Here is a 27,938-nt window from a genome sequence, read left to right as displayed (position 1 = left end):
GTAAGAGTGCCATCTGTGAATGAGCAGATTTAACTAAACACTTCCAAGAGTGGCAGTATTTGGGGTGGAAATAGACTAGCTGACTGTCAGGTGAGTAAAGGCTTGTTTTTCCTCATGGTGGAAGCTGGCACATAAAGCCAGCAGAGTTCTATTGTAGTGGGCCTAGCGCCCTGGCATGCGAGTTCCTGTGTTTGAGATATGGCTCAGCTGCTTGACAGCTGTGTAACCTTGGACAGGCTGTTACCAAAAGTTTTTTCATATGTGAAATGTGTGTAATGATCATGTTTCCTTAATAGGGTCCACTGAGAGATCTGGATGAATTGATTTGGAAATATCCAGAACAGTTCTGAGCCTCTCACTACAATCATAGTACCAGTAGCAGGGTAGTCAAAAGACTGGGTTTCAGATCCAGACTGAGTTCAAATCCCTGTTCTACCACTTACTAGTTGCGTAACCTTGGAGACATCATTGATCCTCTCTGTCCCTCAGTTTCCTCATTTGTTAAATAGGGGTAATTGTCAAATATGGTTAGTGAGAGGATTAATTAATGTATGTAGAGTGTGGAGCAGTGCTGGTACATGGTAAGAATTCAGCCAATATTGGGTATTTTTGATATCATAGTGCTATTGCAGTTTTAGAGTTATTCTTTTTTTTTTTTTAATTTTGTTTATTTATTTGAGAGAGAGAGAATGAGTGAGCATGAGTGGGGGGAAGAGCAGAGGGAGGGGGAGAAGCAGGCTCCCCGATGAGCAGGGAGCCAGATGCGGGACTCCATCCCAGGACCCTGGGATCATGACCTGAGCTGAAGGCAGACACTTAACCAACTGGGCCACTCAGGCACCCCCATTGTAGAGTCATTCTTAAAAATTATTTTTAATCATGCATAATATACTCATAACATACTCATATTATTAAAAAAATCAGACTGTACAGATAAACTGGAGGTCCCTTTTGATCCCCATCTCTCACTTTCCCAGAGGGCTGCTGTTACCAGTTTGATGTAGGTCCTTCCATACCTTCACAGAGTTGTCTTTCAAAGCAAGTTGACAGTTTCCCGATCTGCCCATCCATCCACCCACCCCCTGCCACTTTCCAGGAAGATCTCAGGCAGTAACGTACAAGGATCCATAAAACACAGGATCGCGTGAATTTAAAGTGGGTTTGAAAGCAGGAAGGTGAACAAGGAGTCCGGGTAGGGAGGAGATGAAGAGGAATTAGCCAAGGAAAAAGCAGAGGTGTTAAAGACACCTGGCACCTGCTGTGGGTGGGTGGCAAACTGGGCTCTATGCTTTCTAGCTGGGAGACCAGTTCAGCAGCACAGTGCACACGGATGCAAACAGTCCAATTAGTCAGAAGCTGTCCGAGTCATCTCAGAATGAAGATCATTCAGGCATTTCTCATGGGGGCTCTCATACAGAGGGCACTGTGCGATTAATGAACAATCTCCTTGACAACTCCTCACAAGAGATGCAGTCACCATTATCAGAGGATTCTTCCTAAAAATGACTCAATGTTGGCTGATGACAGTGGCCCGAGCACGGTTCTGTAAGAAAGGTTGTTTTGTGGGGCCAGCGATTGAGGTTGGAGACACAGCTGTCTGGTTTGACTTTCAGGTGTGTGTACTTGTTTTTGTACTCACATGTACAAAATTAAATTGCTTTTTTATCCAAGTTATACATTAATCTGGGTCAAATAGTCAAAACAATGCAGAAAGGTAACCCTGCATGCACATTCCTGCCTGCAACGCTGCCACCTCCCCCACTGCTCACGCCCCTGAAATGATCATTTTCAACCTTTTTCACTATTCTTTCTGAGGATGTGCCTCCATAGTGCTGGATAAGGCATGTCTACTGCTTTTTATTCATCAGTTGTGAACATTACTTGATAGAAGGTGGGGTTTTAGCTCCTGTAGCCCTCCCTCCTGCTCTCATCTAGACTAATTGCTTTCTTGGCCTCTGGATAGCCGTCATTCCAAAAACTCTTTGCCTTGCTCCCTGCATTGGATTCCCTGTTTCCAAGGTCCTGTGTCTTCTTCAGTCTTGTTTTACTTTCTTGTTTTAGAGGAGCACGTCCTCCAAGTAGCTTCCTGAGAAATTATGTCTGAGTTGTTCATTTCTTGAGCATTAACTTACCTGGAAATGTTTTTGGTTTTGCATTCATTTTTGATTGATCCTTTGGCTGTGTGTAGAAATCCAAGGTGAAATTTACCTTAGAATTTGAAGATACTCCGTTATCTTCTGGAGGCTCATGTTCTTTGGGTCCCTGATGTTATTCTTATTCCCTGTTCTTCTCCGTCTTCTCTTTACCTCTAGTGACCTGAAATTTAGGTTAGTTTGTCTTCATTTTGGTTTTTTTTGTAAACTTTTTTTGTTAATGCATAACATACAAATAGAAAATGTACATGTAATGAATGCGTGACTCTGACTGTTTGCTACTAAATTTGGATCTCTTTTGTCTTACGTGCTACGAACTCTAGGAGAGCTCTCATTTTGGAAACTGTGTCCTGTATGTTGTAGCCACCTTGGTCTTCTTGATCTCTGGTCAGTTTTGTTAACTCAGGGGGACTGCAGGACTCGGTCCGGGTTCCCCTTCCTGGGCCACAACTCAGATACAGCCTCTAGCAGAGTGCTGAGGTGCTTTCAGGGCTCACCTCATTTATTTCCCATCCATCAGGGATCCCAGGTCTGCCCTACCTGTTGTCAAATACCTGAAAACAGTTATTTCATCTATTTTGTTCCATTTTCTAGTAGTTAGGATGGGAGAATAAGTCCAGACCCTGTTAACTTCATCAGGCCAGCAAGTAGAAGTTAGGAGTCCAGACTCAGATGTCTGTAGGAGCCAAGCAGGAAAATTAAGTAAAGGAAGAGGCCTGAATGTAGAGTAAGAGGGAATGCTGAGAAGTACGACAAACAGGAGCACAAATGGTCCTGTGTCATGAGGGCAGCGCCTCTCAGCTGTGGCCGATGCTGCTGGACAGAACTCTAGCTCAAGGTTGCCAGATGATCTGTTCCCCCTGCCCCCCCCCGCCCAAGAAATCCAGAAATACAAATTTTTATTTAAATCTGGGTATTTTCAATTATTGGAAACCAATTTAAAAACAAAAAACCCCAAACTCCGCAGGACATCCCCCCTCAAAATGATGGAATACACGAAAGTGTATTTGGGCCCTAGATCAAGATGATAGCACCAAATAACGTTCACTGAAAGTTATCTTTGTGTCAACTGCTAATTGGCACGTGGGTGACTCTCGACCAGTAACCCCACCTCAGCTGAAAGCAGCCATGGTGGAAACCAGATTGTATGAAAATAGTTTATTCACAGTGCAGTGAATTGTCAATGACAGTGAATTAACTTCTTACGTGGAAATTCCAAGTAGGAGTTTCATTCGTATTCTTGAGTTGAGAGACCTTTAAGTTACTTTTCAGTTAAATCTTCTGGCATTGACTTTTAAAAGAAGTTTAAAAAAAACTAAATCTATTAAGAGTTTTGTCACCTGTGTCACAGTGCTTAGGTGATCTACGTGTCCAGCATCCCTGGGCTGTCACTCAGTCTCTGCAGTGGCCTTCATAACCTTAGCTTCTGACTTCAGGGGACATCTCTTCCTTCATATTCTTTTTGTCGATGTGGCCGATGGTGTTTAGCATTTAATGAATTGTAACCAAGGCTTCAAAAATGTTGAGTAATTTGTTTTTATCCAGATCTGTTTGTAAGCTAAGTGCCAACAGATATATGTGGGTTTTTAAAAAATTGTTTCTGGACATTGTAAAAAAAAAAAAAAAAGTAGTTGGTTAATGCTATGGGTTCAAAGAAATGCATAAACTGGAATTTTTAAGTAGACCTGAAAGAAATCCAGTGTAGAATCTTAAGTCCTAAAAGTATTCTCAAACCTTGAAGTTGATTACACTTATTTTCAGATCAGGATGCTGAGGCTGAGAAAGAGAAACAACGCAGAACCAAGGCCCATGTCCTCCCCCCTCAACTTTTAACTTGTTATTTTCACAGTTGTGAGTGGGACAGAAAACACATTTCATAGCCAGCCTTTTGACTCTTGACTGATTCTTGCCCTGACCTGAAGGAAGGCGCCCACAGCGGGCAGTCTGTGCTTGGGAGTTTGTGTGGCCTTGCCTGGTGTGGCATCATCCTGTGTGTGTCTGAGAAGCACACGTCAAAGAACACAGATGCCTTAGGGAGGGTCACCCCATCCCTGCCACCTATGCTGAGGAGCCCTAGGCGACTGCCGCTAACCAGCTAGCTTCCAGTGGGCCAGGGCTACTCTGCCCCCTACAGGTTGTCCCCCGTCTGTGCTTGCAAGGGATCTGCTACAGTGTTCAGAGCTGAACTTCTTTCTAGCGCTGTCCCTTGGGGAGGTGATTTTACTCACCAGGGGAGGTTTGTAACTATCTAGAGATATGCTCTGATCTTCACAACTGGGGTTATGCTGCGGGCATGTAGTGGGTAAGGCCAGGGATGCTGCTGAACATGGTGCAGTACATAGGACAGCTCCCACAACAAAGAATTATTGGCCCCGAACTGTCAGTAGTGCCAAGGTTGAGAAACCCTGATCTGGGCACATTCATTCTCCATCATTTAATGCATGTGGCTACTGTTTTTGTACTTGGAGCTGGACATTCTTTCATAAATATAAAAAGTGGAGGCATGCGGGAAGGCTGTAGACATGGTGTCCAAATACCTTTGGGGGACTCACAAATGATGGGGAAGTTCCAGAAAAGGAAGTCAAACATACTGATAGATAGTGGTTTGCTTTTTAAAATGTGATACCACACACTACTTCATTAAAATAATTTTTAAAAGGAGCTGGAGGAGTTGAAAATTTTCAGTGAAATTTCATTCAGTGTTTTTTCAAGAGCCTCTTATGTACCGGGAAGTGTTCTAGAAATACAGTTGTAGCATTGAACAAAAGAAATCTCTGCCCTAAGAAGCTCTCATTCCACTTGAGGAGACAGACAACAAATAAGATACATGTGTAAAATACATAATGTTTCAGATGGGAAAATAAAATTATGGAGACAAAAGGTAGATAGTGGTGGGGGTTTGGGGGGAAAGGGCTTACATTTTTAAATAAGTGCCAATGAGGTAGCCCCTGTCAGCAAATAATAAAAAGAAAACATTTTAAAACCATTCCAGTTCTCTTAAAATGTGTCTCTTTTACCCCTTTTCCATTTCAGAACAACAAAGTCAGGCGATTTGCTTTTGAGCTCAAGATGCAAGACAAAAGCAGTTACCTTTTGGCAGCGGACAGTGAAGCAGAAATGGAAGAATGGATCACAATTCTAAACAAGATTCTCCAGCTCAACTTCGAAGCTGCAATGCAGGAGAAGAGAAACGGAGACTCTCACGAAGGTAAGTAGATTCAGGGACATGCATACTTTGCTGGTGTCTTTAGTTTTGTCAGAGGGCATAGAAAGTGGACGGACTGCACAGGTACGTGAGCGGGGGGGGGGGCGATGTGAGCTCTTTACAGGGAGCTCGTCAGCAAAGGTTTTATCACATTGGAATTTACTACCCTGATAACATTTTTATCAGGAAATCATGTAATGGGAAAAACCACAGCTTTGGGGGCAGAAAGGAAGACTGGACTCAGCAATACCATTTTTCAGCTCAGAGACCTTGGGCAAGCTACTTCCATATTCTGAGCCTTGGTTTACCAATCTATGAAATGGGAATAAAATGAAACTTGCTGGTTGATCGGAAGATTAAATAAGATTATGTATCTTGAGTACCTGGCATAGAGTCAGCACTTAAAGTACTAACTATGGTTGTTACTCTTTTTTTTTTTTTTTGAAGATTTTATTTATTTATTTGAGAGAGAGAGCAAGAGCACAAGCAGGGGGGTGGCAGGCAGAGGGAGAGAGAGAAGCAGGCTTCTCTCTGAGCAGGGAGCCCGACACGGGGCTTGATCCCAGGACCCTGAGATCATGACCTGATCCAAAGGCAGACGCTTAAACGACTGAGCCACCCAGGCGCCCCTATAGTTATTACTCTTATCATTAATCTTATCCTTTAGAATTTTAAGACCTTAAGATGGGCAGAAGCCGCAATAATTTGGTGGGAAAAATCTGGCTATATTCTTGACAGGTCATGTTTTATTTCAAGCCCTTAGACACGTAATTCTCAACCCCGGCTGTACCTTCGAAGTTCTGGGAAGCTTTTAAGAAATTCTCTTTCCTTTGTCCCACCAGAGACTCTGATTTAGTTGGCCTGGGGTGGGACCTGGGCAGGCCTGACTTCTAGTGGGTCTGACGGATGTGGCCATGTGGGCTGGTGCTCATAACTAACACCGGTTCTTTTTAGACAGCGTTCATGCTGGGTCAGTTATTAAATGTTTGACTCTCAATCCTGGGCATCAGTTTTTTTTAAAAAGCTCTGAGGTGTTTTTAAAGTGTGTCCAGAGTTGAAAACCACTGCATTCAGGGGTACAAAAGAGCAATGGCCTTTGACTTCCTGCTTTAAATAAACTATATTCTATTACAAGTGACTCAGGTAGTCTGTTTTGCCATTTCAGATGATGAACAAAGCAAATTGGAAGGTTCTGGTTCCGGTTTAGACAGCTACCTGCCTGAACTTGCCAAGGTAATAACATCTTAAGTCTTCTGCTCTTTTTAGAATGGTATTGAAATATTTCTCACTTTCTGAGTCTGTCCAGGATCGAATCTATTGAAATGATCAGCAATTACAAAGTAAATCGTTAAAAAGATATTGTTGTTACTGCTCTCTATTTTCTGACCTGAATATGAGGTGAGGTTAAATACTGACCTGAGTCAAATTTTAGTCTGTTTTCCAGAAAGTGCCTTATAAATTATTCTCTTTATTATTCTTTGTCCTTGCCCCTCCATAATATTTAATACCAAATCACAAGTTTCAAAGAAATAACCAAAATGCACAATGTTTTGTTTTGTTTTTTAAAGATTTTATTTATTTATTTATTTATTTATTTATTTATTTATTTATTTATTTGAGAGAGAGAGAGAGAGTGGGGCACGGGGCAGAGGGAGAGGATTTCAGGCAGACTCTGTGCTGAGCGAGGAGCCTGATGTCGGGCTCAATCTCATGACCCTGAGACCATGACCTGAGCCAAATCAAGAGTCTGATGCTTAACTAAGCCACCCAGGTGCCCCTATTTATTTATTTGAGAGAGAGAGAGAGAGAGAGAGAGAGAGAGGCAGAGAGTGAGGGAGAGTCAGAGAATCTCAAATAGACTCCACACTGAGCAGAGAGCCTGATGCTGGGTGTGATCCCATGACCCAGAGATCATGATCTGAGTCTAAACCAAGAGTCGGATGCTTAACCAACTGAGCCACCCAGGTGCCCCAGAGGTTCCGTGTTAACATGGTACTTACTAGGTTCACACATACGCTCCCCTTTTTCAAGTCAATAGGCATACTTCCAAAGAGTACGGTCTGTGGTAGTCTTGCCACTAATCCAAAGAGGGGTTACCTGAGTTCTATAAATTGCTCCTGGGTCACTCTGAATGGGAAAAAAAAAAAGTTATGTCTGTTTTTAATAATTTTGAGAAATGTAAAAGTTACTGAAAAGCTCAAAGAAGATCAAACCAACCGTCTGTATTCCCATGACCCAGATTCAACACTGTTCCTCTATTGTCCTTTTAGCTTCCATGTTTTTTAAAGAAATAAAACATCAGTTGTGGTTGAAGTTCTTTTTAAACACCATCCTTCCTCCGCTCCCTTCCTCCCCCACAACCTCAGCTGCTGACAGACACTGTTATGAGTTTTCTGGGATTACTTCCATTTTATCACTATATCTTTACCAGTGTACCTATCGTAATGATATATATGGTTGTGTTTTATATGTTTAAAACTGTTAATATAAACGCTCACATATTGTTCTTGTGTTTGGGATCCATCCAAGCTGGTGTATAGATCTAGTTCCTTTTATTGCACTGTGTAAGCATTTTATCTTAGCTGTTCTGTTATTTCCAATTTTTTCTATTACAAACAACGCTACAATGAATATCCTTGTATTTATCTCCTTGTATGCATCTATGAATGATTCTCTTTTAAATGAGAGAAATATCTTTGTTTTCTCTGGCCGTTTATATTCTTGCTCTGTTATAGCCATTCTATTCTTTTTCTTTGCGAATATGGTGTAACAGAGACCCTACACACCCACATCTTAAACACTGTAATAGAAAACACGGCATATCTATATACGATTATAAATAGACTCGCATTCAGCATTGACCTTTACTTTAAGACAACATGGCTGTTCTAAAATATAAAACCTCCCTCCCTGCCTAGGACTTGAGAGTATTGTTTTTCTTCAAGCCTTGACTGTTACCACAGTATCTTTTTAGCACCTGCCCATTAAAGCTAATTTTAGTGCCACCCTTGTAACATCCTACTAAGCTGGGAAGTGTTTTGGCTTGTGTGTATGTGTTTTTGTGCTGTGAACTTCTGTGTATCATATTTTGCATTGAGATTTGCTTTTTTGTGTCTGGATGTTTGGGGGCTCATAACTTTTCAAAGCAAAATGTTTGAACTTGTTTTGTTTATGAAGCAGATAACATGCAATGCAATCCAGAATTCGAAAAGTAACTTTCTATACTTACCGGGTGAACACAGTGGACACCTAGGAGAAGACCCCTATTATTTCAGTCTAATGTTGATTGATTAGAAATCTGTATTTTTTCCCCCATGAAGACATACAGGAGTTGTGCCCTCTTTTGTTCTCTCCCTGCTTGCCTGTGCCTGGCCAGTATAATAATTCAGTATTTCTCAATCCTAAGACCTAGGAAAGTTTTTAAAGTATATCTGAGATAACATATATATGTGTAATATAGATATATATGTATTTAGAGCTATTTTCAAACTGCATAACCACCAAGTTAGTGGAATCAGTTCAATCAGTTTAATTGGTTTCAGCCCCATTTCTTACTTTTTATTTTGTTTTAATTTTTATTCTTTTTTATTGAAGTAGAACTTACATGGAGCACTAATTGTATAGCTCAGTGGATTTCACATTTGTGCACCTGCGTAACCACCACCCAGATCAACACATAGAACATTTCTAGCACCTCAGCCGATGTCTTGTACTCCGTTCCCAACTGATACCCCGTTTCTTTTACCTCTATCGCTGTAGATTAGTTGTGACCTTCTTATTAGTGGAATTATACAGTATGTGTCAGGCTTCCTTAGCTCAACATTATGTGCCCCAGGTATTTTTAAAATATAAATGGAATAGAACTGAATTTAGAATATTAACTACGCCGCCCTTAATAATGACAGCTATTATAAATTTTTTTTTAAATTAAGTAATCTCTGTGCCCAACATGGGGCTCAAACTCACAACCCCAAGATCAAGAGTCATATGCTCTACCAGCTGAGCCAGCCAGGTAGCCTAATGATAGATACTATTTTTAAAAATGTACATATGTGGTATGTGTATATGTGTTGGGTTGTGATATAATCATATTTCTTACTGTGGTCATGGTCAAAGCCTGAAAAAGGAAGCATTATAAGGGGCTTCACTGTTATTATTTTCCTCCCTACCTCTCAAGTGTTTTAAAAATATTTTTATTTAAGAAGGTAGAAAAAGGGCAGCAAGTAATTTTTCGAAGGAAGAAAGCAAAAGAATAATGAGAATGAGGATGTGCCATCATGCAGTCCACATGCTGCTGTCCCACTCGTGATGCTCATGTGGGCCTGCTCAGTGGTGTTGGGGAGCAGGTCGTGGGGCCCTGGCCTGACTGTGCCAGCCTCTCAGCCCTTCGCAACTCAGGGTCCCCAGCATAAGTGTGGTTTTAGCCTAGTTTATAACTCCTCTCCAGTGTTCCAGGGTGGGGACCATTTGTGCCTGTTAAGGAAGCAGGGAGTTGACTAAGAATTGGTCCTCTTGATCTTAGGAGGAATGGTTCCATAGTTGCAGAATCTGAAGTTGACATAGAGGGGGGAAGGGACAGGGAGGAGAGCCAGTGTGCACACCTGTGCAAGAGACGGGAGTTTAATCGGGATGAAGAGGCAAAGAGGTCGGCACCAGGGGTGGAGGAGTAAGGAAGGGTCCGGTGGGAGATGAGGCCACAGTTGAAGTAAGCTGCAGAGAAAGGACTCAAGCAGTGGAGGCAGGCAGGGGGCATTGGTGGTGTGAGTTAATGGCAGGCTCCTCTCTGCTCATCTCCTCTTTCTGCTTCATTCATCCTGTTGCCCCGGCTTTTGTCTTCCACTGTGACTGAGACAGAACAAACAGGATATGAGTGACGGGAAGTTGTTTAAGTACAAAAATAACTGATGTCCTATTTTGGTATATAATGGAGGGGTCCTTGACATATATGGCAAGGGTGATATGGGCTTAGGTTTTCAGAATATGTTGTATATTCTTGGCCCTTATGTTGCTTGTACATTTAGGACTGAACACCTTTATTGTTTTCATATTGAGGACACACTGTCTACCCTGAAACCTGTTCTTTTCTTCCTGTTGTCCAATGTGGACCCAAATATGTTTGTTGTAAATGTAACAGCATTTGTAGTATCAGAACATAGTCTTAGAAACATTTTAATTAAAAACACAAACTGTAAAGTTAATTAACTGGTTTCTTCCCTATAAAGCCAAGAGGTAATATACTCAGGTTGGAAACCCAATTCCTATTTATTTAAGAATTTCTTTCTGTGATTACGTTTGTCTTGTTGAAGGGCTCAAGCAGAAATTCAGAAGCAGAATGCATTGCTGTTGGTGGTGGCTTGCAGCACCTGGTACTGATGTTTTTGTTAGGAAACATCATGAGTTTATACAAAGTAAAGCAAATTCTTTGGGTTCAATTAAGTGTATGCTACACACACATGTTCTGGCTCTTTTGATGTGAAAAATTAGGAACGATGATAGGCAAGATGGAGTTAAAAATTGTCCTATCGCGCATACGGAGACATCCTGCATCAGCTCAAATCAGATTTGTAGGAATGCTCCTCATCTCCAGAAGCCTTAAAGCTCCCCTTGAGAACATCAAGATAAACTTTGTTGTGCAAAGAGACTCTAGCCATCATCTTCTTCAACATTTTTACTCAGAAATGTAAGTGGAGTCCAGAGAGGCTAAGCGGCTTGCTTGTGTTCACATGGCTAGTTGACAAGTGAACTAGAACTAGAACACAGTTTCTTAGTTGGTATTCTGGTGGTCCTTTCATTTTGACATGGATAGTTGGTTTTCAAATATAGTCATGATAGTGTTTGGGTCATTGCTGAGAACCAACCTGTTATAACTGCTACGTGGCTGAAAATATTAGGAATTGCTCAGTTTCTCATTAGCTGTGATCTAGCACTGTAATTAATCGACCGTGTTCGGCCACCAGCAGAGAGGACAAGACACCCTCCCCGCTGAGACTGTCACTGCCCCATCACATACTGAGATGTGACTCGATCTGTGGGGAAATAACAGATGAGAGAGGACGTCCGATTCCGACTCTGTGGACTTAACCATGGAGATTGAGAGGAATAAGAACAGGATACAGATTTAAGAGGCACCGAGTGTGAAAAATAATGTGGTTGGCAATGACTTCCATCTTGTGAATGCCTTAGAAACGTCTTTCTGTTCCCAAATTCCACTTCTCCAGCCCCTCTCTCTGCCTCCATATGTCCCTCTCCCTCCATGGCTTCTCTTTTTGCCATCCCTTCGGTGTTGGGGCCCATGGCTTCTCTCTGCAAACTCCTTCACATTTTCCCCCAGGAAATCTCAGCCACTCTCGAGGCTTCTCTATTCCTACCTCTAGACTGATGTTCTCTGTGTCTGTAATTTCAGCCTTCCTCCCTGCCTTGTGCTCCCATGCCGTCTCTCTGTCCACAGGCTTCTCCATACTCTATCACCTTCTCCACAAACCTCTTCTTCCTCCTGACTTACTGATCTCAGTTAAGGGCTACGCAATGAGGACTAGGCTTTGTTATGGATGGACTCTGCTGTGGGATGGGGAGGCAGCTGTGATAAAGAGCCCATGAGGGCCTCTTGGTCTTAACCCTTTTAACCCACTGCCTCAGCCCTGTCCAAGGTGTTCTTTTAAAATGCAGAACCTGGTTATTTTATTCCCTTGCTTAAAATAGTGCATTTGGATTTTTTGGCTTCTGAGGAAAATCCATCGTCCCTAACATTCAAATCCCAGATTCATTTCTCTTTACTTTTCCCATCGTGCCCAACCATTCAGTCGTAATACACGACTTGACCATTGCTCAGGTGTGACTGTAACTTTGTACCTGCAGTACCTCCTACCAGAACTCCCTTCTTTCCTGCCAGATGTTCTTGTCCTTCAAGGTGGGCCGCCTTCTGGGAACTGTTCCCTGACTGCCATCCCCTGGGCCAGGTTAGCTCTCAGTGTGCCTTATGCTTTCTTTGCCATTCTTATCGCCTGTTTATATTCTGTCTTCGCTAGTATTCCTTGGGGTAGTGCTTTGTTTCATTTGTGTTTGTGCCCCTAGTGCCTGACACATAATAGGTGCTCAAAAAATATTTATTGAATGCATCAGCAATGCCCTCCACCTGCCACAAACACCAATGGCAATCCTTCAAGATCTGCCATAGTTTCCCTATCCCACAATTCAAAACATATTCCTTTCTCTTCCTGGGTGATACCTCAGTCTTCGGTGGACCCAAAATTCTTTCCACCATCTGGGCTCATTTCCATTCTGTGTCTGTGCTGTGTATCCTTTTCATTCAGCCCCAGATGCTCATGTTTTCCTACTTTTTGCTATTCAAATTCCGTGCCTTCATTCATAGCCTGTCCCCTCTTCCATTACTTTGTGAAGCCTTTCTTGATAGTAATGCTTCGTTATTCTCTTTTGCTTTCTTTGATTGTTTTTGACCCTCCAGGATCAGGTCTTCTTGTGTGCTGCCTACTTGATAGTCTGTCCTTGTTCATCGACGTGCAGTTGACTCTCCAGAATGAGCACGGAGCAGCCTGGCTCTTCAGGATGGGACACACGCGTCTGAACATCTCTGTAAGAAGAGGGTTTTTTAACTGTAATTTTTATGTTTCATTTCTCTTGTTACCAGAGTACCAGAGAAGCAGAAATCAAACTGAAAAGTGAAAGCAGAGTTAAACTTTTCTACTTGGATCCAGATGCCCAGGTACGAACTGTTCTATTTAATGTTTACATTTTAAAACTAAGCCAGGGAAAGAAAATGTTCGACAGATTACATGTTTTGCTTATTTATGCGTTTGCTTGTTTGTTTGTTTAATTTGGATTTACAAGCAACATAACAACAATAAAGAAAATTCAGGGGAAAAGGAAAAATAAAAAACAGCCATAATCTCATCACCATACCACTACCACTGTGAGTGTTTCCTATTTAATAGATTGTTGAAAACAGTGATTTATCCAAAGATGTCCTCAAGTGCACAAAGAACATATAATTTACCCCATAAAATGACTGTCAGAAAATAATAAGCATCACTGCAGATGTCCAGTGGGCAGTGGTGTTTCCTGACTTGTCTAAGGCTCATACGACCCACATCTGTGCCCCAAAAAGTCCAAACCTGGCGTGGTAAGGACCTCCAGAGCTGCCCACAGGGGTGACGGTTCTGCTGTATTTTTCCCCTTTTCATTTGTGATCTTTGTGTCTGGGTTATTGAGCGTGATGTTTTTAAGGTCCATCCATGTTGTAGTGTGTGTCAGAATTTCCTTCCTTTTTATGGCTGAATAATATTCCACAGTATGAATATACCAGATTTTGTTTATTTGTTGATGAACACTTAAGTTGTTCATACCATAATTTCTAATCTCTGTATAATAATCCATTGAGCAGACACACCATCATTTATTTGACCATTATCATAAGCTACATAAACTTATAAAATAGTAGCACTGTTGTGACTAAATGAGTATATATAGCTTTTCCATATTTTATGGAGTTTCCTTAGGATATGTTTATTATGAGTTTTTTTTAATGTGAGCATAATGTATTTATATATTTACATTTTCTTTTAAAGAAGCTTGACTTCACATCCGCTGAACCCGAAGTGAAGCCATTTGAAGAGAAGTTTGGGAAGAGAATTCTTGTCAAATGCAATGATTTGTCTTTCAATTTACAATGCTGTGTTGCAGAAAATGAAGAAGGACCCACCACAAATGTAATTTTCCCTTTTAAAAAATAATTTATAAAAATATTCAAAGGTTGCTGGTGTGCCGGTTGCAGTGCAGCCCAGACAGAAAATCCTAGTTCCTGATAGAGAAACGCAGTGTTTAGGTCCGGATGCAGAGGGTTGTTTAGCCCCAGGGACAGGATGTTTGTGACAAAGGATCGGGATGGAGACTGTTTCTCTTTAGCAGTCATTTATAGCAACAATTATAAATAGGTTTAGTACTTTCTTCTTTGATAGCAACGTTCCTTTTCCCCGACAGTTTGAGCCATAGTGATGGTCTGGATGGTTTTGTTTTGTTCAGGTAGAGCCTTTCTTTGTTACCCTATCCCTGTTTGACATAAAGTACAACCGAAAGATTTCTGCCGATTTCCACGTGGACCTGAACCATTTCTCCGTGAGGCAGATGCTGGCCACCACGTCCCCGGCTCTGATGAACGGTGGCAGGCAGAGCTCGCCTGCCCTTCAGGACATCCTTCATGAAGCTGCCATGCAGTATCCGAAGCAGGTGGGGACATGAGCCCAGCGGCCATACTGCTAAGATTTACCTGGCACGTGCTGTGTGAGACTTCGTAATGCACCACTAGGTTGAATGAGACTGTCGAGTATATTGACAGCATATATAATAGGCAGTAAAAGCAAGCCGAGAGAAGAAGAAATGATATCTGACTTCTTTCTTTTTTTCCAAACTTTCTGCTAGTTGCACTCCCCCCTGCCCCGCCAAATCGCTTTTTTTTGGTCAGATGATGAACTAGCGATGAAACACTGGGTGTCTCTGAGGAGCTGTACTGTTTCAGCACTCATTGCTGCTTTAGAAGGTTTAACATTCAGGGGATTTGTTTAACGTGGTTGTGTCTTTTACTCACTAAAGAAAATCGTTTGTTCCCCAGGGAATATTTTCAGTTACGTGTCCTCATCCTGATATATTCCTTGTGGCTAGAATTGAAAAAGTGCTTCAGGGAAGCATCACACACGGCGCTGAGCCATACATGAAAAGCTCAGACTCTTCTAAGGTACGGGCGACTTTTATGCTTTGTGACGATAAACAGCAATTAGCAAAAAGGGCTCTCCGTCAAAATAGAAATGCTTAAAGAAATCAAAGTTAAGCCATGTTCTATATCGTTATATTCTAAACGATGTGCACTACTTTACATAGATTTATACTTAACCTGATGTGTCCAGTTTTCAGTGAAGAGTAGTCCCATATGTATATAAAATGCTTCACTTGTCCAGACGATCCTAACATCCTAAAGTAATTGGTGAAGCTGGAATTACCAGCTTAACAGTAGATTTTCTGTCATTAAAAAGTACATATATTACACTCAAATAGAGTTCCTTCCTCTTGTTGATGTGTCTCTTGGATTCTGGAATTTGGGTCCATTTACACTGAAATACGAGGCTGGTGACTGGGGGATGGTCTGGTGCAGGTGGTCTGGCCAGTAAGGTCAGTGCTTCAGGTCCCCTGTTTGGTCACATGGGGCAGGTTATGGTGTCAGAGGTGGTGTGACTCAGAAGAGGGAAAGGAAACATACGAGAGGTGTGTTTGGTGTATTTTCATTACTTTGGTGTATGCTCATTACTGGAGAGTACCTCACTGTGGACACACACAGACCCGAATATTAGAGGTTATCTAGTCCGAGACCTCCTTTCAGGCATCAGAAAACTGCAGTTTACTAAGGTTTGGTGACCTGCTCAGTGTTCCACAGCTAGAGTGACCAAGGGCACTTGCCTGTCACCTTCTAGCACATGGAGCTCCCTGGTAGGGTGAGCTCTTGAGTGCTGTCTGTGCCGGTTTTATAGTCTTTTTTCCAAGTGGTCATCTGAGAGATGACCCTGCTGCATTGACAAGGGCTGGTCAGCTGCAGGAGGGGACACTCCCCAGGCTCTAAGGGATATTTATTGAGCTGAATCGGAGCTTCCCCTCTTCCTGTCTGTGGCCGCCCATACACCACAGGTGTGTCTGCCAGGATGGAGGGCGGTTGTTAGAGAACAGGTTGTAGGAGTCAGAGACCTGGGTGCTGAGTGCTAACGAGCCTGGCTACTTTGGAGAAATCATGTCACCTCTCTGGGCTCCAGTGACCCATCTGTAGTCGAAGGATGATATTGCTACCTGCCCCACCTCCCTCTCAGGAACAGTCCCAAGACCACACGGGTAATGTACGAGACATTGCTGGGGACACTGCAAATCACTGACACATGCAGGACATCATTATCATTCATCACCCTCAGCCAGGGAAAGCCCATTTACCCAGACACACTGCTTCCAGCAGTATGATAAAAGCTGAGTAAAGTTTGGTCCCTGGAGAGAAGCTATTTTATTTTTTAAATCAAGTTTGTAAAACCTTGGTTGAGAAGCTCTTTTAGCTCCTCGGGGTTTTGATTAATAATCAATGAAGGCCCAAGTAAGATCTACTCCCCTGACTCTGTACATAACTCATTTCCAGGGCCTAAATGCACATCTTTGCTCTTCTGCCTGCCACATGCGTGGTTTAAAATTTGGCAGCTCATGTTGGTGTAAAATCACATTTCACTTCAGGCTAGACTTTATGGTCTACTCCACACTTCCCGGTGTCCATTGAGCATCTGTGCAAGTCTGCTCTTCCTTCTTTACTTATGGGATGGAAAGCTCAGCCATATGTATATATTCCATGCATTCACACCTCCAAAGTATTAATATAAGGCAGAGATTAACATTTTATATCAGAATAGATTTCATATCCATTTATATCAACCATTTTGTATCAGAATAGAAGTTTTGGCAGAGAGATTACTGAGGGATGATTTTCTAATGTATATCAAAATTATTTCTTCCTGTTTTCCAAGGTGGTCTAGAACATCATATAGAGTAAATTTTGTCTTGGAAGAGGAAACTTTTATGAAAAGTCTCTGCAGGTGTTCACCGTGAATAGATTAGAAAAGAAGAAAGAAAAAGAAAGAAAAGAAAACAAAGAGGGAGGGAAGGAAGGAGAAGAAAGAAGGAAGGGAGGGGAAAAAAAACCCCTAGAGAGCAAGAATGAGTGTTTCAGTCTTTTGCATACCTTGTGTTCCATTTGGACCCTCAGTAAGTCTGTGACCTCAGACTATCCACGGCAGGGAACAGTGAAACTGATTTGAAGCCTATGTTTTAATTTTAAATTTTATGCAAATATTGCATTTTATTCCACAACATAGTCATTATTGTTAGGACCTAAAAATAATAGTTTCTATCTGAAAATGTTTGAGTAAAATTACCCCTCCAGGAAGGTAGGCCGTTTTACCCTATGACTGTGTGAAATCCCCACAAGAACATGCCCAGCTGGAGGAAGAAAGGGAGGAGCTGGGTGAGCTGCTGACGTGTTTCAGTCAAGACATGTGTCTAATTCACTCGTGAGGGCAGCAAGTCCCACAACACAGTTGTGGTAGAATCATAATGTTTGGTAACTGGAAGGGATAATGAAAAGTACTATGGCTCATGCCCTTCAGTTTTAAGGTGGGGAAAGTGGAGCCCGGAGAGATTTAATGGCCTGGAGTCACACAGCTGGTTTCAGTTTGACTTAGAGACAAACCTTTCTGTTCTACTTAGGAGTCTTCTAGATGAGCACTTCTCAGACCTGGTGCACACAGATCACCGGAGGCCTGCTCAGAATGCAGATTCTGACCTGGGAGGTCTGTGGTGGGGCCTGGGATTCTGCATTCCTGACTAGCTCCCTGGTGATGCTGAGGCTACGGCTCTGCAGTGCACACATTGGTTCACAGGCTCTAGATCATGACTCCCAAAATTGGTTTGACTTTGATGTGCTTAAGTCCTGTAGAAGGCCCTTGAACATACCACTCTGACCGAATCAAACTTGGCATTGGGAACAGTGCAGTATCCCAATACAAGCAAATTTGGGGAAATGGTCATATGCTTGATTCACAGACCTGCCATGCACACATCTTAGGCCAAAGCAAATCTGTTTCACTGTGCACTGTAGGGTGAATAAGTCAACCCACAACAAATGAAAATTGATCCGTAAGAAGTGAAAATAGCAGTAATTTATACTAGAAACTAAGAATATAGCAATTAAAAACTCTGGCCTCACTTAAGTCAGCACCTGTTATGTCTTATATAGTGAATATCTATCCCCAAATTGTGGGAATTGCACAAGCTGGTGCACATTAGGAGCTATGCAAGCTTAGTATTTTCATTAGTGTTCTCATTTAAACTTCAAGTAATATGATATATTTTGACATGAATATCAAGTATTAGCAATTGTTAATAACCCAGTGGACTTAGTAAATAGCCAGAGTCATAAAGAACTATGAAAGCGTATGAAATGTAATGCTTGTGGCCCGTAAAAACAATATTTTAGAAAAGACATAACATTTTAGAAACAGTCCTCATTCTATATTCTTTGAAAATCATTGCTAACAATTGCATTAAACAGCATACTCTGTACCTTGTGTAAATCCAGCCATATTCATTACAGTCGCCTGTGCATTTCCATGCATCTGGAACTATGATAAGAGCTTGTTTAATGAACGTGGGATGATGGCTCTTTAGACCGCAATTCTGTCAGTGGGATTTAGCATCTCATGGCTTGATTCTGATGTCTTCAAGGTTGCTCAGAAAGTGCTGAAGAATGCCAAACAGGCATGCCAAAGACTAGGACAGTACAGAATGCCATTTGCGTGGGCAGCAAGGTAAGGACAACATCTTCTATACATTTGATATAGATACGGATATATGGAGATAGGTAGGTAGATAGAATGATCTATTCTATTTATTGCTCAGAGACAAAAAGGATTTAAATGTGTAAAACTGAAAAATAAGAAAGCGCTGTATCTGAATAATCACTTAGTAGCGTCGCAGAGAGGAAGGATGCTGGCTGGAGGAGATCTGTGCGGGGACTGGCATCCCAGGTTCCAGCCGCAAGTCCCGAGCTCAGCTTGGGCAGCAGCCCTGGGAGGGGGGTGGTGGAGAGGAAGTGGGCTGTGGTGCGGAGAGGGGGGTGCTTGCAGATCATCCTTAATTGTGAGCTCTGCTTCTGAAGCATTTGACTGTGTATGTTGTTTCCTAAGCACAAGCCATTTGCTGGAAATGTTTTCTATGTAAATTGAGTTAGTTGTGTTCATCCTCATAAATGTCCTCCATGTTTTTTGATAATGAAATTTCTGTTAGCTGCAGCCAATGGAATAATAATTAGTCTTCACGTGGAAACCAAAGTTAAGTTGTAGATTTATTTTGGTCTTTTGGAAACTCAGTTTAGAAATGTTGTTTGGCTATTTCAGGACGCTGTTTAAGGATGCATCTGGAAACCTTGACAAAAATGCCAGATTCTCTGCTCTCTACAGGCAAGACAGCAATAAGCTCTCCAATGACGACATGCTCAAGTTCCTGGCAGACTTCCGGAAGTGAGTCTCAAAGCCTTACTTATTATTTGCACACCTGAGAAACAGAAGGTGTTTGGTGGGGAGGGAGGCGGTGGGCTCTACTCAAACGTCATAGGGCCTGTTGGGTGAGTGTAGAACTTTACCTCACGTCCTTGAGAAGGAAGAAAAGGTTTAAAATTGAAGAGTGTCCTAGTTAATTTGAATTTTTTAAATGATGTTTTTGGTGATGCTGTGGAGGGTGGGGTGAGGGTAGAGATGAGCCTAGGGAGGAAGGAGACAGTTGAGGGACCTTTAGCAAGAGATGGGAAAGGACTCAGCAAAGCCAGTGCAAGTGGCAGTGGAAGGAAGGGACTAATTGGGGTCACATCAGGGGAGGCACCGTTCCTCTGTCTGGAGTTCCCAGCTGGATGAAGGGTGGAAGAAGAGAGCAGTGGGTGGGTGGCAGTCTCAAGTAAATAACCCCCAGGTTTCTGACCTGCACAATGGAGTGACTCAAGTACCATTAACTGAGTGGGTTGATGGAAGGGAAGGACAATAACTTATGTAATGCTTGCTGTTTACAAGCATTGTTTCAAATGCTTTACCTATATTCATAAGTATATGAGTTTCCTAGAGCTGCCAAAACAAAGTGCCACACACTGGGTGTCTTAAACCCATGGAAATATATTCCCTCGAATTTCTGGAGGCTAGAAGTCCAAAGCCAAGACATTGGCAGGGCCACACTTGCTCTAAAATCTGTGGGGGACGATCCTTCCCTGCTTCTATCAGCTCTGGTGACCTCAGACGTTCCTCAGCTTGTGGCAGCATCGTTCCAGTCTCCGCCTCTGGCTTCACGTGGCCGCCTTCCTGTGTGTTTCTGGTGTGATGTCCTTCTTACAAAGGAACGTGTCATACTGGATTAGGGCCAACCCCAGTGACCTCATCTTTCTTGATTACATCTGTAAAGACCCTATTTCCAAATAAGGAGACATTCATAGGTACCAGGGGTTGGGACTTCAGCATATGTGTTTGGGGACACCATTTAGCCCACAACAAGGTGGTGAAGAGAGGGCGAGCAGTGGCCAGGGCAGCCCAGCTGAGAATCAGCTCCTGTCACTATGCTACTTGGTGTTCCATCGTAACGGGTTCACTGTGAAACTTACAAAACGGATTTCCTTTACTAGGGGCATGGGTTTTAGAAATTTTCCGGGAAACCTCTGGGAATGAGAAAGAACTGAGGGTATTAAAAAATAATGAAATGAAAAGAATGACCAAGAGCCAGCCTCTGGTTATTCTGTACCATACGAGCTTTACAGTCTTAGATTTTATTTGGGGGTGGGGGGTGGGGAATACAACACATGTCAAAGTAACAATGTCACTTTGCTTAGAACTCAGGACTGGCTGTTAAAAGTTCATTTTCACCATGTTCTTACTTCTCTCCCTTCTGATTTTTCAGAATTCTAAATAGAGCCGTAATTAACATCTCTTAAAAACCTTTACTTACTGATAGTGAGTATTGTCATATATAACAGGTCATTATACAGTAATTATTGTCATGTTTCCCCCTTGCTTGTAGAATAAAAAGTCATCTTACTTTGTTTTGTTTTTTGAAAACTCCAGTCACCTTGAGTTAAATAGATTACGGTTTTCTTGCACTAGACTACCATGTAGTTTTTAGTAATTATGACGTGGGTCCAAACGTAATCACTTAGGAAGGCGTACACACTATACTGTTAAGGAGGAGATAGTGTATCTCTGTGACCTCATATTTGAGAAGAAAATATTTTATATAATTTTTTTCGTGTATGAATGAAGAAATGGATAGGCAAATAGCTAACCGGATGGGAAGATAGGCATAAATATTCATATGGGATAGACACCAAAATGGTGTTCATGGTTGTCTCTGAGGGATGGGTGTATAGATGGCTTTTCACTTCTACTTTATAGCTTTCCATGATTTTACGTGGACTTTTTTTTTTTTAACATTTACTTTTATATTCTGACAAACAATGAAGTTCTTTACGTGTGATGGAGGTTGGAAGCTTCTCAGAAGTTACGTCCTATGCTGGCTAGCTTGAGACTGCCCAGCCAGTGGGGTGCTTTGGAGGTAGCCCAGCTCCCAGTTCCATTCCTCAGTGGAGGCCGAAAGGTAGAACTTTACAGGGTCTCCAATGAAAAAATGATCTGAGCCAAGAGGCCATGGGCAGGCAGTAAAAAGCCCAAGCCTTCCCTGGTTCAGAGCCCAGCAGTGTTCTCCCCGGCACATCGGCACATCGGGCCTTCATGGGTGTGCTCAGGAGGAAGGATCTTGTGGAAGGAGCGTGCTCCCAAGGGCCAGTGAGAGACTCGGAAACCTGCAAATAGGGATGTGATGCTATCAGCATCGGAAGGTGCAGCAGTCATAGGGGAGCCTTTGTCCTTCCTTCTCAGCAAGAATCCAGAGAAATGCCCGTGGCGGCTCCCTGTGCGTTCCACAGTAGAATTAGGGAACTGGAGGTTTCCTTTTTTCTTTTTCCTTTTAACCTTATCATTGCTCTTTTTCGTTCCTATTTATTTATTTAGTTAGTTATTTAGTTATTTTTACAGAGAATAATCCCATGTCACTGGCCTGGGCACCAGCTTGGGTGCAAAGCTATTGTTTCTGCTCTCTTGATTGTCTCAAAATGTCACTTAATAATGGATGGGAAAAATTTTCTCAAGCTGCTCCAGTCTTTAGAAAACAGCTGCCAAATCTCATAAGCCACTTCTCCCTTTCCCTCACAGTAATTACCAGGGGATATGTTCCAAGATTTAGTAAGAAAATAATTCTGTCAGATAGATGGTATTGCTAACATATATGCTTCCAGAAATATTTATCTAAGAAGAACACTTGGTATTTTATACTTGATTTGCTCATGGTGGTGTGTTTTCTAACTTCTGCAGGAAATCTGAAAACATGAAGGTAAAGTATAAAAATAGAACATTCCCATTTAAATGTAAACCTTTTTTTTCCCCCCGGTGCAAAAAGGTATTTTTATCAAGGCACAGAGACAGGACTGTGGGCAAGAAGAGCTGCCTAAGTATAAACCTTTGTTAATGCTACCATTATTGAGTAGTTCAGTTAATAATATTATTAGGGGGGCGCCTGGGTGACTCAGTCGTTAAGCATCTGCCTTCGACCCAGGGCGTGATCCCAGGTTCTGGGATCGAGCCCACTTCTCCCTCTCACACTCCCCCTGCTTGTGTTCCCTCTCTCACTGGCTGTTTCTCTCTCTGTCAAATAAATAAATAAATAATCTTAAAAATATATATATTATTAGGGTTTGTGCGTGAGACTTATGTATATGTGTTTATTTGTACCTTTGTCTTCTCTGTGCCCAGATTTGACATTCTTACCTACATCTCCCTCTGGTTACACCACACTCAAGCCAGGTGGGGCAACTTGCCTTTCTCTTAAGCCATTAAGTACTTTCACCCCACCACGCTTTGCCCTCTGCCTAAATCATGTCCTCTTCCGCTTTTGTCTCTCCGAGGGACCCCTACTCCTCTTACTGAGTCCAGTCTGTATTTCACGTCCATGTTGGGAGACCTGGGGCAGTTCTTGTGTCTCCTCTGTTTGAGTCTCCCTCTCCTTTTTAAGGGGGAAACCCTAATAGCCATTGTAATCCTACAACTGTGGTGGGGAGTAAAGGAAAATGCATGTCAGGTCTTACCAAGAAGACTCATCTCGACCCCTTCCTTCTCAGTACACTAGACACTGGCCTTCCCGTGGAAATTTGCAGACACTTGTATGGAAGTGGTTCTTATATGTCTTGTTGAGGATGGGAATCATACCATGTTTGTGTTCTGTCTGTGGTGCTCAGTCGAGTACGTGTTGTATCACCATAAGCGCTTGGTAAATGGTTATTGAAATTTCTCATAGACATCAATTCAGTGATTTCTTTTAAACAAAAACATCTCAAATTTCTTTCAATCATATACACATTTTTTTAAGTGACTCCAAAGCTTTTAGGGACTATTTCCTTTTACAAAATGCAGTTAGGAGATTAGACTCACTGCCAACAGACCCAGGCACGCCTATATTGCCAGTTAATTACTTTAATGGGTCAGGACAGACAGTAGAGAAGGGGGGACCAGGCTCCAGAAACAGAGGTGAGGACACCCAATCTGTTGGCATGGGATGACTGCTGGTTTGTGATACTCCCCTGCCTCTGGGGATTGTTGAGCTGTCGTATGGGCAATGGGAAGAGAAAACCTTTCCTGTTCCTAAGAGCGAGAGTTTGAACCTCATTCCTAGGTTTATATGTAGACCACAGCAGTTCCGAAATTCCAGATACCCTACATGTGTCTACTTTATACATTTATTTAATGAAGTTTTAGGATAGGTTTTCATGCTCAAGTATTATAAGTTTTGCATGGAATATATACACTTTACAGATTAAAAAAAAAACACCTAATCTCAGTCATAAGAGAATTCACTTTCTGTAACACACACACACACACACACACACACACACCCATCACTTTGTAAATGCATATAAAAAAAGCAGTAGAATTTTTGTTGTTTGTGAGGTTTTGATGTCTGATAAGCCAAGTTCAATAAAACCCCTAAACTTTTGAAATAAGTTTGAGATTATATTTAAAAAACTAAACTTCCACAAAGCCCACATGCTGTGTGGTATGGAACTAAGCTCAGATTTGTGCTTTCTTGGAAATTCATGGACATAATGCCTCTATAGAAATAGCAGCCAGAAGTAAAAGCTCTCAGCAGAGGGAAGAAACCGAACGAGAAGTAAGTATAGTTAGACACAGAAGTAAATAACACATTATACGAAGAGTTCCAGTGAAGATTCTTTAATTAGAATTTGTTGCTTAGAAATCCAGTTATCAAAAGTTCATATGACGATGATGTCAGAGTAATGGAAACAATGGTGAAGAAGAATTTATGGGTGAAAGTAACTGGGAAGAGGTGAAATACAACACTCTTGAGTACTTATATTTGGAAGTATTCTTTGTAATAAACAGAATACTTCTGACTTGAGGAGGCAGATACGACTTCATAGGCGTCTCTAAGATTTGTGGGACGCAGGGTTTTGTGGTATGTTGGCAGTGTTGAGTTGTCGGATGAACAGTGGAGCAAGGCACTGTATGTCAGGAAAATTTATAGCTGCAAGAAACCCATGGGTCTAAGGGTTGATGTCCCTGAAGAGCTTTGTGTGAAGCTGAGAGAGGCTCCGACAGTATATCATCTGGGGAGCATGCAGTGCATGGGGGGCCAGCGACAGCTCCCAGGAAGTGATTGTCAAAGGTGCAATCTTCCTGCTAGTAGCAAAGAATATTGTGTTTTTGAACAAATCACACAGTGGGCACAGGGACAAGATACAGGGGCGATGCTGGGCTGTCCCTGGACATCTTTTGGTCAAAAATCTTTTTAACAGAAGGCAGAATGTGTGGAAAATTGTTGACTTGCCTTCCTGATAGTGCTGTCTCTCAGGATTTCAAGGGATTGCTCATTTAAACTCAGATATAAACAAACGACCGTGGAAAGGAGAGAAACGCTAGGAGAAAGTGCTTCTGTAATTTGGAGCTGGAGGTAGGCAAGGTGCATGTGCTCAGCATGGTCTGTTGTCATAAGGACAAGCATTTTAGACTGTTGGGATGCCTGGGTGATACAGTCAGTTACACGTTCAGCTCTTGTTTTCGGCACAGGTCACGATCTCAGGGTCATGAGATCAAGCCCCGCGGTGGGATCTGCACTCAGAGGGGAGTCTGCTTGAGATTCTCTTTCCCCGCCGCCTCTCTCTCTCTCTCTGCCTCTTCTGGTCGTGCGTGCTTTCTCTCTCTAAAATAAATAAATTAATCTTAAAAAAAAAAAAAGGAAAAAAATTTAAGACTGTTAGGAAGTCTTATGCAGGTGAAGGATACCCCAGGATAGACCCACACGTTACCTGTGAAGCTGCTTAACAGGTAACAGGAGCTAGGATAGGAACTTTTCAAAAATAGGAATAAATCCAAAGGCAGAATCTGTAGACCAATGAGCTTTGATGTTTTTTTGGCAGTGTTTTAAAAGACATTATTAAACAGGTGGCTTATGAAGAACCACGAGGCAGCATTCTGTTTTCTAGGAATAAGTCACGTCATGTCGAACTAGTCATCCCAACCACATTTGTGCTTTTCTCTTTCTAACTGAGTTGCTGAACTGGTACCACAGAGGAATGCAAAGCCTCTGACAAGTGTATATTCCAATGTCCTGTGAACAAATCAGAGAAGTGTAGTATGCACGAGTGAACAGTTGTTCAACTGCTAGATAACCAGACGCCAGGACAGGTGGTGAATGGGCTAGCAATGGGCTGCTAGAGGTTTGAGGAGGAACCTGTTCTTGGCCGTATTCTGTGCAGTATCATCGTCAGTGACTTTTTTGAGACTATAACATGCTGATGAAATGCCTTCGTGACCTCAAGCTATTAGGAATATCTAATACATTAGATGTTAGAATCTGGACTTAGGAAGGTTTGATCAACTAGAAATGGCTCGAATGTAAAAGAATGAAATTTCCTCAAGGCAAAATCAAATCCTGTTCTGAATTCCAAAAAACGTAATTGTTATGAATACAAGATGGAGAGAGATGGCATGAGAGTAAAGCATATTGAAAAGATTTAGGGATTTTAGGTGATTTAAATGTAATGTACATCACTAGGGTGGTGTGACTACCACAGAATAATAGCATTTGGCTACATTAGTAGAAGCGTGTATTGTTCAAAACCAGAGAGCTGCTTGATCCCCACCTCGTCAGACCTTCCTGGGCCTGTTATATGCAGTTTGGGTGCCCAGATGTAAGCAGAATGTTCTTCTAGGGGGAAATGACATTGGAGGAAGGTCCAAAAGTGCTGAAAATGGCAGACTTCAGGAAGGTGTGGTTGCTGTTTATAGATGGTTGAAAGGTGATACACAAAGAAATGTAAGCAGGTCCCTTGGTAAGTGGAAGTTCCAGAGAGGCGAAATGAGGAAGAGCATCTGGGTCTGCGAATAGCTGTGCTGAAAGCTTCCTTCCAGCTAGGAAGGGTTGATGCTGTAGCAGTTCTTGTCAGGAGTGTCACAGAGGAGATTCTCCCACTGGACTCAGACCGAAAACAACCACCACCCACTTCACTGCGCACCTACATTGTGTCCATCATTTCACTAGACTCACGAGCCTGAGATGGCCTCTAGCTCTGTATTTTCATGACTCGAGCCAAGAATAAGGGTGAGGATGGAGTGGTTCACGAAAATGGTAACTATACCATCTTGCCGATATTCTTATCTAGATTTTGTGCTGTCTAAGCCACTGGCCACAGGAACTACTGAACGTGAGAAATGCAGCAAGTCCAAATGGAGATGAGCAATAAGTGTAAAACACCTCTGGATTCGGAGAATTAGAATAACTTTTTATACTGATTTCATACTGAAATAATATTTGGGATATATTGGGTTAAATAAAAGGTATTCTTAAAACTAATTTTACCTGTTCTTTTTACTTTTTAAAATGTGTCTTCTAGAAGGTTTAAAATTACTTTCGTGGCTCACATTATATTCCTCTGGGAAGTGCTGCTCTGGCATTTAGGTTTTAGAGCTAAGCTAACTTACAAATGTGTGATTTTTCTCTTCTCCTGTTCCTAGACCTGAGAAGATGGCCAAGCTCCCAGTGATTTTGGGCAACCTAGACATTACAATTGATAATGTTTCCTCAGACTTTCCTAGTAAGTGTAAGTTTTCGGTAATAACCAGACAAAATTTTGTTTGGCTTTTACTTCAGTTTGTTTGTTTTTAATTTTCCAGATTATGTCAATTCATCATATATTCCCATGAAGCAATTTGAAACCTGTAGCAAAACTCCAGTCACATTTGAGGTAGAGGAATTTGTGCCCTGCATACCCAGACACACTCAGCCTTACACCATCTACAACAATCACCTTTATGTTTATCCTAAGTACTTGAAATATGACAGTCAAAAGTCTTTTGCCAAGGTGAGTACAAAGATTGAGGTTTCAGTTTTGGTATCAGACTCTCTTGGGTTTTGGCTTCTCATGTTCTTTTATAAATGCATATTCTGGCTTTTTGTTTCATTTTCTTTTTCTTTTTTCTTTAAATATTGCTGCAGGCCAGAAATATTGCTATTTGCATTGAATTCAAAGATTCAGATGAGGAAGACTCTCAGCCTTTGAAGGTTTGTTTTTTGGATATGTTTGCATTTTTCCATTTGAAAAATGAACCTGTGCAATATTGCACAACTAAAAGAATTTAGCACATTATAATCAACACAGACACAAAAATATGTGACATTACAATATATAACCACATGTGCTAAACCTACAAAATATGGAGTAATTGAGTTCTTGCTCCTCATTGACTGTTTCTGTTTTGTTATACTCTTTAGGGATGAAGTTTTCTTATGTATGTTCAATTCAGTAAACATATCATGTCTTACTATGAGTCAGGCATTGTGTGGGTTCTAAGAATTGTATTCGTAAGATTGATAATAGAAATAATAATAAAAATAGA

At 41.8% G+C, this 27,938-nt stretch overlaps 1 protein-coding gene across 27 annotated transcripts in view; it reads left to right on the top strand.

The window, feature by feature from the left end:
* Nucleotides 1-27,938, top strand: part of DOCK9 (dedicator of cytokinesis 9) — a 271,968-nt gene that overhangs the window by 153,577 nt on the left and 90,453 nt on the right. For all 27 annotated transcript variants that reach the window (XM_034665402.1, XM_034665417.1, XM_034665414.1 and 24 more), the window contains exons 8-18: nt 5,187-5,361; nt 6,524-6,591; nt 13,004-13,078; nt 13,941-14,081; nt 14,395-14,598; nt 14,981-15,103; nt 18,670-18,752; nt 19,341-19,463; nt 27,057-27,136; nt 27,216-27,403; nt 27,538-27,603. In XM_034665402.1, coding sequence (XP_034521293.1) covers nt 5,187-5,361; nt 6,524-6,591; nt 13,004-13,078; nt 13,941-14,081; nt 14,395-14,598; nt 14,981-15,103; nt 18,670-18,752; nt 19,341-19,463; nt 27,057-27,136; nt 27,216-27,403; nt 27,538-27,603 — 1,326 coding nt within the window. The remainder of the gene's footprint in view (nt 1-5,186; nt 5,362-6,523; nt 6,592-13,003; nt 13,079-13,940; nt 14,082-14,394; nt 14,599-14,980; nt 15,104-18,669; nt 18,753-19,340; nt 19,464-27,056; nt 27,137-27,215; nt 27,404-27,537; nt 27,604-27,938) is intronic.

Source organism: Ailuropoda melanoleuca, chromosome 7, assembly GCF_002007445.2.
Source record: "Ailuropoda melanoleuca isolate Jingjing chromosome 7, ASM200744v2, whole genome shotgun sequence".
Taxonomy (NCBI): Eukaryota; Metazoa; Chordata; class Mammalia; order Carnivora; family Ursidae; genus Ailuropoda; species Ailuropoda melanoleuca.
Note: the sequence above shows the minus strand (reverse complement) of the source record. Positions and strands in the feature narration are given on the sequence as shown.